The 12,252-nt window shown below is 39.1% G+C and overlaps 1 protein-coding gene across 7 annotated transcripts in view; it reads right to left on the bottom strand.

Moving 5' to 3' along the window:
* Nucleotides 1–12,252, bottom strand: part of DGKI (diacylglycerol kinase iota) — a 419,897-nt gene that overhangs the window by 126,328 nt on the left and 281,317 nt on the right. For 6 of the 7 annotated variants that reach the window (XM_032401488.1, XM_032401494.1, XM_032401489.1 and 3 more), the window contains one exon: nucleotides 9,221–9,283. The exons of the other annotated variant lie outside the window; for it this stretch is intronic. In XM_032401488.1, coding sequence (XP_032257379.1) covers nucleotides 9,221–9,283 — 63 coding nt within the window. The remainder of the gene's footprint in view (nucleotides 1–9,220; nucleotides 9,284–12,252) is intronic. 7 annotated transcript variants of the gene reach the window in all.

The raw sequence follows: 12,252 nt of genomic DNA, 5'->3' as shown, positions 1-12,252 counted from the left end.
TTGGTCAATGTCATACAAACGAAAGCAGAGTCCCCCCTAGATCCTCAAAACAGTAGCATGTTACCATGGGGGTGCTACAGAATAAGGAGGAAGACACCCCAGTGAGAGACCTACATCTGCTCCTGATACCCCTTTTCTTTAAGGTCCTAGACCCCTCTGGCCATCTGAATGGGGATAAACGCTCAGGTGGAGTGGGGAAACTCTTGGGGGAAAGTTGCAGAGCATAGGGAAGAAAACCACCATCATTCCAGTTGCAGCCTGGGCTCAAGTTTGAAAAGTGATAGGAGATGAAGCTCAAGCAACTCTTACCTACTTTTCCTTGGAATTCTCAGTTCGGTATATCTGTTTTATGCAACCAGGAGAGAGGGTGCCATAAGAAGGGAGGAAAGCATGACATGACGTTATTAAAGATCAAGAAAGTGGACAGTGGAAAGTAAAATCACTAAGACGATAACCCAGAAAATGTGAGAGTTGGGAGTAAGAGAAAAGAAAGAAGATGGGTTAGCAGTTTCCTCTGGTCAGTGGTTCCGTGAACAAATGGTTTTGTATTCCAGCCAGCCTGAAGCCAACTCTGATGTTTCCGTATCTGACTCTGAGCTTCAGCAAATGCCATTTTTTTTCTGTTCTGTGGATGTAGCCATTCTCTCCTGTCCTTTCAAAAATATGAACTTCTACTTTTCTCCTTTTATGGAAGTAATGCATGTTCACTAAAATCAATCAGAAAATACAGAAAGCCTAGAAAATATTATCCATAATCCTGTCATCCAGAGATAATCACTCTGAGATACAATAACAATGAAAACCTTAACAAGACATATATTCATAATTTCCTGAGTGCTTAGGCACTTTTGGTATCCTTGCAATTGACCTGGGGGTCTAGAAACTATGACCTAAAAATTGTAATCCGTGAATCAGAATCCGGACAGATTTCTGCCCCCGACATGAAGCAGTCTTTTGGAGGCTCAAGTGGTCCGACAGGAGTGCTTTTCATCCTGACGTTCTCAAGAAGGTTTGTGTGTGAGCCACCATCAGCTTTATTCATTCTCAGGCAAAGTAAGTATGATGGATCTTCTTAGCCACTTTAGAGGTAACTCTCACAGTTTACAGAGGCATACATGTAAATTTCTACTTTGGTAATGTTTTTGCTACTCCCAGATAGCGTAGCTTGTAGTGAAATGGAGTTTATAGATAAAGAACAAAGGAAAAGAGAAAGGATCCGAATAGAGCACATCAAGTCTTACTTTCTAACTAAAGGGCCAATATTAAATAAACGAAATAAACAGACCCTTGACAGCACATTCGACAAATTCGTAAAAATGCTAAAACAAAAAATTTGATGTGACTAGTTGGAGAATAGAATTACAGCATTTTTAGAAAGCACTTCCAAAGATCAGCTAGTTTACTTTGCTGGCCAGCACACAAATGTTAAACTACATATGACCAGTTTGTGTTTTCTTCCATCATGAAGACTGAAGATTCTGGTAGTTTCTCAACAATAAACTTCTTAAACTCAACCCAAAATGGAACGATTAAAAAAAAAAGACCTATCAAAAATACTTCTCTTTCTCTTACTAAAACTCCCTCTCTTCTTGGAACAAAAATCAATGTACTTTCATCCTTTACCATGAAGACTTCATTTATGGAAACCAATTTTAGAGTGCTGAATCATATTCAGCTTGTAGTCAAACATGACAGTTTATGCCTTTTTCATGGATCCATGTCCAACTCTGCCTTTCCCAAGGTAACAAGCAAATCCGCACAACTTAGCAGTGGGAAATATCTTGTTTATGTTTACATTGTAACTGTTGTGAAAGATGGCATATTACATTGAACATATGTTGACTGTAGTTCAAAATACAGTGGTTTCTCTGCAGATTTGTTTTGCTGAGTTTAGCTATAATACTAAACTACAGTGGGAGAGTAGGGGATACAGTGTCGTAGCTCTCTGCTTTTAAAAGGCAGTAGAGAACTTCTGGTTATGGGCAAGGTAAGTAAGCACACACCATTCTTTCTCCCCCCAGTGAATGCAGTTATAAAATCTGGACAGGATTCATAAAGCAGCTGTTTGAGAACTTTGAAAAGTAAATGAGAGCAGCAGATTAGAGAAGAAGATCAGAATATAAAATACTATCAAATAGCGGTGAGCTCTCTCTTCTTTTTCCCTCCAATAAACCCTGGTGTAGACTCCAGAGAAGCACAAAGCCTGAAATGAACATCAAATGCAGGTAGAGAAAGCTCTAAGAGAGCCCTTGAGCTCTGGCTTAAGGAAAAGAAAGGGACTCTGAATGCTCAGAAAAATTCAGATCTATCTTCCCCTTACCATTTTCTTACACCCCAGCATTCCCCACAGCAGCAATGATAAAGGCCTTCAGGGGCTTACAATTGTGATGGAAGAGAGCTCTCCTCTCTGATAAAAGGAGCAGTCATCCCAAGAAGATGGGATAAACCAACATTGCTTTTATTCCCCCTCTTTCTGTCATATCATGGCTTGGTCCTGGACATGAACACAGTTGCAGGAAATATGCAGTAGAGCAAGGTGACTAAAACCTTAGATTTCTGGCTGAAAGACCAAAAAAGGGAGCCCTAAGGAACAGCAAAGGACTGGGATGACAACAGAGAAGGAGGGGTGCAGGAAAACAGCTCCATAAAGATGCTTATGAACTCTCAGGTTCATCTTTAGGCTGTAAATGGGTGAATCTGGCCCTAAATATCTGTACAGTAGATGCTAGGAACTAAACTACAGGATAGTACAACCCAGATCCCACACTGGTAACTTGATGGTGCATACACACCAGACAGAGATATGAATAGCACTGCAAAGACTTTGAAAACAGAATTAACATTGTAACTACAACTTTCAGAAGGTGAGTCAGAACTTGTGGCCTGAACTCAATTGAGTCAATTGCCTACTTAAATAATTAAGCTTCTTGGGGCACCTGGGTGGCTCAGTCGGTTGAGTGTCTGCCTTCCACTCAGGTAATGATCCCAGGGTCCTGAGATGGAGCCACACGTCGGGCTCCCTGCTCAGCAGGGAGTCTTCTTCTCCATCTCCCTCTGCCTTTCCCTGAACATCTATATGCATCTCTCTCAAATAAATAAATAAAATCTTAAAAAAAAATTAAGCTTCTCCTTTAAAGAACTGGGGTGGGGGGGGTACAAAATAAGCCCAAAGCAAGCAGAAAAAAAATAACATAAAGACATAAATCAATGAAATAGCAAATGGAAAGACAATTGTGGAAAATCAATAAAAACAAAACCTGATTTTTTAAAAAAAATTAATAAAATGGATAAGGCTTTACTAAGAATGAAAAAGAGAGAAGATCCAAATTATTAATAATAGGAATAAAAGGGAACTATAAATGCAGACCCCAAAGACATTAAAAAGATGAGAAATACTACCAATAATTCCACATATATTAACAACTGGAATAAAATGGGCAACTCCTCAAAAACTTCAAAAAACTACAACAACAACAACAACAACAACCCACTGAAACTCACCTACAATGAAATAGATAACCTGAGTAGTCCTATAACTCCTAAAGAAATGGACTTACAGTTAAAAGGGGAAAAAAGAAACCTTGAGACCCAGATGATTTCTTGGCAAATTCTAACAAACATGTAGAAGACAAATACTCCAATTCCTTCCTAATCTGGAAAGCCCAGATATCCTAATAAAGTACTTTAACAAATAAATCTACAACTAACAATCATACTCCATGGTGAAAAAATGGAATGATTTCTCCCTAATATTAGAAGCAAAGCAAGGATAGCCACTGTAACCACTTTTATTCAGCATCATACTATAAATCCTAGCTACTGCAATAAGGCAAAAGAAAAAAATAAAAGGCATATGGATTGGGAAGAAAGAATACCACTCCTACTCACAGTTAACAAGTGTGACTATTTAGAAAATCCCAAGGATGCAACCAAACTCCCAGAACTAAAAAGTGACTTCAGTAAGGCCACAGGATACAAGGTCAACACATGAAAATTGATTGTAGTTTTATATACCAGCAACCAAAATTGAAAACCAACACATATCTAACAGAGGCACATATCTAACAAGATATGTACAAGACCTGTATGTTGAAAACTACAAAACAATGATGCACAAAATAAATAAATGGAGAGACAATGCAGTATTCATGGATTGGAAGTCTCATAATAGTAAAGATGTCTACATTCCCCAAGTTGATCTATAGATTCAACACAATTCCAAAGTTCTAGTAGAATTTTTGGAGATAATGGCAAGCTTATTTTAAAATTTATGTGGAAAGGTAAAGGAACTTGAATAGCCAACACAATTTTTTTTTTTTTTAGCCAACACAATTTTTAAAATAAAGAATAAAGTGAAAAAATAACACAACTAGATTTTAAGATTTAACATAAAAGTACAATAACCAAAAGAACATGGCATTGACAAAGACAAATACATAGATCAATGGAACAGAATAGAGAGTGCAGAAATCGATACTTATCCATCCATATATATCCACAAACCCCCATATATACTTCCAATTGATTTTGATACATCTGTAAAGGCAATTCAATGGAAAAAATAGTCTTTTTAACAAATGGTGCTGGAACTATTGAACATCTAATACAAACAAAACAAAACATTAACCTAAACCTCACATCTTAAACAAAAATTAACTCAAATCATAGAACTGAATGCAAAATGTAAAACTCTATGCAAAGGAACAAATATTTATGACCTGAGATTAAACCCAAAGTTCTTGAATATAACACCAAAAACACATATATAGAAAAATTTGATAATTTGGACTTTGTAAAGAGAATGAGAAGACAAGATATATACTGGGGAAAAACATTGGCAAGCACATCTCTAACAAAGGACTTGGATCCAGAATATATGAGATACTCTCAAAACTCAACAGGAAGAAGCAAACAGCCCAATTTAAAAATAGGCAAAAGACTTGGGCAGATGCTTCATCGAGTAGTATATAATAGATGGCAAATAATGAAAAGGCACTCATTAGAATGATTCAACGATTAAAATTTTAAAGTGCTGGCAATACCTAGTGCTGGCAGGGATGTAGAGCAAATGGAACTCTCTCTCATACACTGTTAGTAGAAATGCAAAATTTGCACTCTAGAAAATGGTTTGTCAATTTCTTATGAAGTTAAACATACACTTACCATATGACCCAGGAATTCCCTTTCTAGGTGTTTAACCTAGAGAAATGAAAATTTATATTTACACAAAACTTGTTCATCAATGTTGATAGCAGCTCTATTCATAACTGCCTAAAACTGAAAATGACCCAGATGCCCTTCAACAAGTAAATGGGTAAATAAATTGAAGCATCCAAACAATAGAATACTACTCAGCAATAAAAAGGAACATGTGATTGATGTAGGCAACAACTCTGATAAATCTCAAAGACGTTATGTTGAAAGAAGTCAGTTGGAAAGAGTTACGTATTGTATGATTCCATTTATGTGGCAATCTCAAAAATACAAAACTAAAGCGATTGGTGGTTGCCAGAGGTTGGGATGGGAGATGCAGAGGTTAGGCAGCTTTCTGGGGTGGTAGAACAGTTCTATACCCTGATTAGGGTGCTGGTTATATGAATCTACACCTATTTTAAAACTCCCAACTGCATACCAAGAAAGTCAATTATTGTATGTTAATTTTAAATACTAAAAAAATTAAAACAAATGTAATAAATATTTAAACAGTCATTCACATGGAAATACAACCAGAATCTGTACTTGGATGCTTATCACATGGCATTGTGACTGTATTGTAAGCAACAGAATAGGTCTATCCCTGGCATGTCCATTTCTCTAGGACATTATAAAGCTAGAAACCTTAGCTTTATAATCTCTGTATCTCCAGGATCTCACAGAACCCCTGGTATTTAAAGAAGGCACTCAATATTTTTTCAAAGATGAAAAACTAACTAAATTAGGTAAATGGTTTACATTATTTCATTTGGTGGAGAACAGGCACAAATTGGAATTTAATAAGCAGTTAGTGAAGGATAAAAGTTCTAGAAAGATATTTTACAATTTTATACCTTTGTTATTTTTGGCATTAGCTGAACAGGAGCTGGTAGTTGGAACATTTAGCATGAATATTCATGATTTTATCAAATTTATAATATTCATGAATTTATAAAATTCAGTGTGCATAGGTGCCCTTCAGCGAGGACTTTACTATGAAGTCACTTAATTATAAAGATTTTTAAATTGAAGTATTGTTCCAATAATTCATTAAGCTACATGCACAAGATTTGTGGTGAAATATTCTATTTGTTTAGTTTTGTTCTATTGGATAAAGCACTAAACAGTTTTCAATAAAACTCAGGATTTGTATGTGGTCATATATGACCAAAAATAAAATTTCAGAATTTTTTGTATAAAGATGAAATTTCCCATGTGCACAAACACTAGTACTATGTTGTGATTCCTAAGAACCCATACATTATGCTGCTACTGCCATGACCTTCTCCCAACCAAAAAAAAAAAAAAAAAAAGTTTTTAGAAAGCTAGAGAGAAAGAAAGACCATGCAAGTTGCTTTGGGAAACGAACATTTACTACAGGAACAGGAGAAAGAGAGGCTTCTCCCCAGAAGAGATCATCTATAGAAGAATTTTTCTGAGCAGAAAATGGCTGACCAAGAGTCAAAAAAAAAAAAAAATCAGACAAGCTGAGTCCAAGATACTGGGGTCCTGACTTTCATGAGGACCAAAGCAACATTAATGTGATTATTAAACACTGCTGAAAATAGCAAATAGCATGAGAGGGGGTCAAAACTCTCAACCACTGCTATAATATGTAAAGACACTGCTTGTTCTCGGGTTTTTCTCCAGGCTCCTTGACAGTGTTTTCTTATCTTTTTTTTTAAATAGTCTAATTTAGGGGCGTCTGGGTGGCTCAGTCGGTTAAGCGTCTGCCTTCGGCTCAGGTCATGATCCCAGGGTCCTGGGATGGAGCCCCGCATCAGGCTCCCTGCTCCGCGGGAAGCCTGCTTCTCCCTCTCCCTCTGCCTCTCCTACTGCTTGTGCTCTCTCGCTCTCAGTCAAATAAATAAATAAAATCTTCAAAAAATAAATAATTTAAAAATTAAAAATTAAAATAAAATACTCTAATTTAATAAGTTTTGTTACATAAATATTTCAGAGATCTATAAATATAAAATCTACAATATGTAATATTTAATATACCATATATAGATATAAAATATTTTAGATCAACATTCAAGTGTTCAAGTGGCCACACCTAGGTGTCCTGCCTGTTACACCTTATCACAACAGTGACCGTTTACCGTACTGTATATGCACACCTGGAACCAATAAAGAAGAGCCTCGTTTAAATTATACAACTAAAACTGTGATAGAAATGAGACAAACTCCACATGCGTCTCTATTGTTGGTATTCTCGATTCTTTGAACTCTATCAATATAGCCTCTGAAAATCACTGAAAGCCATTCCTTGGGCTCCAATTTATTGAATAGGCCTTTTGTAGAATGTAGGATATACCCCCAGAATAACCTCCAAATTGAAAATTAAATGTTATTTTCCTATTGATTTTCTGGCCACTCCATTTTAAGGTCCATGAAGGCAGCTCTCTATTGTGCACAAAATGGTGGACATAGAGCAAGTACAAAGTAATGTTTTTGAAAAATGAATGAATAAATGTGTATCTCTAAGACTAGGACTGAAAGTAGGATTATATGATTGAACTTCAGGAATCATTTTGGCATATTCCTAGATAACAGACATTGTACAATTCAATAAGACATGTATCTTTCATTCCTTTATCCTGCCAACCAATGACTCCGTTTGGTTTCAGAATACTTTTTGTTAAGATCTGTGATCAGGGCTGGGGACATAAAAATTCCATAAGAAGATATGGTCATTGGGTGCCTGGGTGGCTCAGTTGGTTAAGCCGCTGCCTTCGGCTCAGGTCATGATCCTGGAGTCCCGGGATTGAGTCCCACATCGGGCTCCCTGCTCAGGAGGGAGTCTGCTTCTCCCTCTGACCCTCCCCCCTCTCGTGCTCTCTCTCTCATTCTCTCTCTCTCTCAAATAAATAAATAAAATCTTTAAAAAAAAAAAAAAAAGAAGATATGGTCATTAATCTCAAGTAGCCTAAGTCTAATGCACAACACACACACATAGAGCTAATGTAATTAATACCAGACTATTAAACCTTGAGAACTATAATAAGTGTATCAATAGTGAACTCCAGTGAGAACATAACTAATACAACAAGAACCAACAAAGAATTCCTTGAAAAGCCAATGATTCAACTAGGGCTTAAGAGATACATAGGTTCCTCATAGGTGAAAGGTGGCAGAATGTATATTGTGAAAGGTGTGAACTTTGAAGCCAAGCCATCTGAGTTTGCCTCCCAGTCTACCACTTGTTAGCTGTATGACCTTGAGCAAGTTACTGAACCGCTTTGTGCATCAGATTCCCCACAAGACCAGGGCTGGAGATAACAGCACATGTGCCACAGGGCTGTTGGGGGAGTCATTAGTTAAGCAGTTCATGTCAAGCGCCTGAACCAGTACCTGAACCAGAACACAAGCTAAGTATCTGTAAGAGGAAGAAAGGGCAAGACAGAGGCCACAACTTTTTTATGTAAAAGAAGTCCCAAAGTGCTAAAACAATTTTTTTCACCAGAAAAAAATAAAAGCATAGAATACATTAAGTACAAATTATTAGCTACGGATGAAGCATGTTTTGCTGATTCAGAGATAGTTTTCGGTCATTCACCTTTCATTACGACCATGGATTCTCCACCCAAATAATGCCCGGATGCATGTGCATGCACTCAAAACTCCACACATGATTTTAGGGGTCCGTTCACAAAGCAAGGGCAACAGGCACCCTCCTTCGACCTCATCCCTGAGTTACACATAATGGAATGGTCTACGGCTATTACAAACGTTCCATAAGAACCAATGCTTAGTATGGAGTTTTATACAACCCCATGCGATCATGGGCCTTAAAGTAACGCACCAAAAACCTACACCTGAACCCTTAGAGGACTGAGACAAATAGAACACAAAGAACCGGACAGCTCCATCTCAAATGACAGAGGGGCAAAGAAGGCAGTTAGGGTTGGCGGGTCCTTGTCTGAGAAGCAGACCTGTGAGGGAAAAGGAGGCAGGTAGTCTAACCCCAGGAAGACAGGAGGGTGCTAGACAAAATGGAGAAACGGACCGGCTTTGTACTCACGTGGTGAAGGAGCCCGGGGGAGCAGACACTCTCCGCAGGTCGGCAGCTGCCACCTGATGGATGCTAGAGGCAGCAGGGAATGAGCAGCGAAGACAGTCAGCACAACAGCGTGGACAGACAGGGAACAAGCCAGGAGAGAGAAAGAGAGACACACAAAATTTAAACAGAAATTAAATGAGCGCGTCACCAGTGAATGAAAAGAAAAGGAAAATCCAGCCAGCCACGGACATAATCCAAAAAGCCGGTGACAGCAATGAAGCCAACAGGACACATGGCGAGGCCTGGCTCTAAGGCAAGCCGGGGACCGCCCGCAGGGCAGCGCGGGGTGCGGGCAGATGCGGCGGGAGCGCGGACACCGGGCAGGGCTGCAGGCAGGCGGGAGCATCCTCATGTTCCTCCCTTGCTCTAGGGACATCCAAGGAGAGGATGCGTGCGTGTACACACACACACACACACACACACACACACACACACACACACTAGAGAGGAGTAGGCTGGCATAGTAAACTCATCTTTGAGGAAAGTGAAGGTAAATTTAATCCTTTAACATAGTCCTCTTGATTCCAGAGCTCTGTAGGAAATTTGTGTCAAAAGACAGCCATCTTGAAAAGCGTGGCTCAACAAAACCTGTAATGACTGCAGGTAATACCAAGAAAGCCTGGAGTCCTCACAGTGATGCCGCAATTTCACTCATACTCCTGGTGGAAAAGGGAAGCCATAGACTTCACCCTTTTCTCTCTTCTTTTATAATGGAAAAAACTGGGGCGCCTGGGTGGCTCAGTCGTTAAGCATCTGCCTTTGGCTCAGGTCATGGTCCCAGGGTCCTGGGATGGAGTCCCGCATCGGGCTCCCTGCTCTGTGGGAAGCCTGCTTCTCCGTCTCCCGCTCCCCCTCCTTGTGTTCCCTCTCTCGCTGTCTCACTCTGTCAAATAAATAAATAAAGTCTTTAAAAAAAATAAAAAAGAAACTTCAGTAGCTATTAGAAAAGATGAAACATAAAATTTAAGAAACTAAATCCAAAATGTGTTGTCACACTTAACAGAATTTTTCTCTCCACTCTCTCAGAGGATCTGAAGAGCTTCGCTGTAACTGTAGTAAGCACAGCGCCCCCATCCCTCTTTTCTGCTGGGTATGTAAGTTCGCACATAAAGTCACCCATGAATCAACTCCTTGTTTTCCTCAAAGGACTATCAATTCCAGGATGACGGAATCCAATCAATCGAGTTGCCCAATTCAAAGTTTACCAACTAGAAATCTTGCCCCTAAATAATATGATTGCCTTTCACAGTGTAGTCTTAATTACCAGTGAGCTCAGGATTTCGGCTAGCTTAAGATCTCCCTAAGCACCTGAGAAATTTTAAATTTCTGATCTCTTTCAAAGGTGCCTTTTGAATAGTATCATCAAATTTATGTGGGTACCATGTTACTAGTACATGAATATGAACCTAGACAAATCTCTTCTATTACTTTATGGGGGGATGATATTTATTGCAGCTCTTATTTTGAATAGATTCATAAGCCATGATAAAATGAGATATGCTCCTGTCCCAGTGGGGTGGGGGTCTACTGAACACAACAAGTCTAGCCCTTCAGTTTCTATATAGTAATAGCAAATGGGATTATAGACCAAGAAATATATTTTTTTGGAAATAATTTTCTTTTTTTGGTATAAATGAAGATGTAGTGGCATCATGAAGGCCTACTATGTAACCATTTCTCATGGGATTTCCCCCACCTATCCAATCCATGTGAACCAGATCTTGAAATTTTTAAGTATGTATCTTCCATTTATTCACATAAAGTGTTACCAAGACATTATCTCCATTACTTTTATATTCATGGATTTTAGATCTATGTTATTTTAGATGCAGTCTCAGAGCAATGTTAACAGATACGGGATTATCAATCTGATCTATGTGCAAGCCACTTATTCAACGCATAATCATGTCTTAGACATACTGGTAGGCACTGAGGACCCTAAGAGGAAAACTCTAAGCTGGGAGGAGAGACAAGTAAACCAAGAACTGTATTATTCTTGATAAATGGTGTGATGAACATAACCTAGAACACTAACAGGAGTATCTAACGGCTAGAAGTAGATCAAAAAGGATTCTTAGAGAAAATGATATTTCAATGGGGTCTTAAACTTGAGCAAGAGTTAATCGACAAAAAGGCAGGAAGGAAGGCAGTGCAAAAAGAGCAAAAGAAGTGCAAAAGAACAAGGATGCACGAGGCAGGCCAGTGCTCCAGACGAGCAATGATCTTTGGAGCGCAGGAAGAGGACGATGATGGCAATGATCAAAAAGCTCTGCAAAGCTAAGGAATATGAGTTTAACTTTTCTAGAAAGATCCTTCTAATTAGTCTACTGGAAAAAGCATTATGTGAAGAGCAGTGACACAGGAAGCAAGGAATCATGAGCATAATTTAGTGATGCTGTGGTGAAGTAACTTAGATGGCCTTTGGACACAGGCTGTATTACTAGCAGAGGGGGTAGGTGGTGTGAGTTAAAGACACGGGAAATAGGGGCACCTGGGTGGCTCAGATGGTTGAGCGTCTGACTCTTGGGTTCAGCTCAGGCCATCATCTCTGGGCCATGGGATCAAGCCACATGTCGGGCCCAGCACTCAGTGGGGAGTTTGCTTGAAGATTCTCTCCCTCTGCCCCTTCCCCCCCTCTCTCTTTCTGAAATAAATAAATAAATCTTTACCAAAAAAAAAAAAAAAAAAGACGTGGGAAATAAATAGAAGGAGGAGGTGACTGCAAGGACTCCATGGCAGGGACGTGGTAAATGGGTAGATGGTTCCATGTAGACAAATGTGAATGAGGAGGGCTCACTGGCTGATAAGCAGAGAAAGCAAAGGGAGCAGAGTTAACAAGCCCATTTTCAGCCTGCAGTCTCAGGTTGCTAGGGGGTATCCAGGTAAAGATGTCAGCTGAGATATCCGGATATGAGTCTCTGGCTTTTAGAAGGAACGCTGGGATAGAAGACACAGATGTGAAATCTATTCCCTTATCAGTCATAGATGAAATC

Source organism: Phoca vitulina, unplaced genomic scaffold (genome assembly GCF_004348235.1).
Source record: "Phoca vitulina isolate PV1807 unplaced genomic scaffold, GSC_HSeal_1.0 scaffold4, whole genome shotgun sequence".
Classification (NCBI taxonomy): domain Eukaryota; kingdom Metazoa; phylum Chordata; class Mammalia; order Carnivora; family Phocidae; genus Phoca; species Phoca vitulina.
Note: the sequence above shows the minus strand (reverse complement) of the source record. Positions and strands in the feature narration are given on the sequence as shown.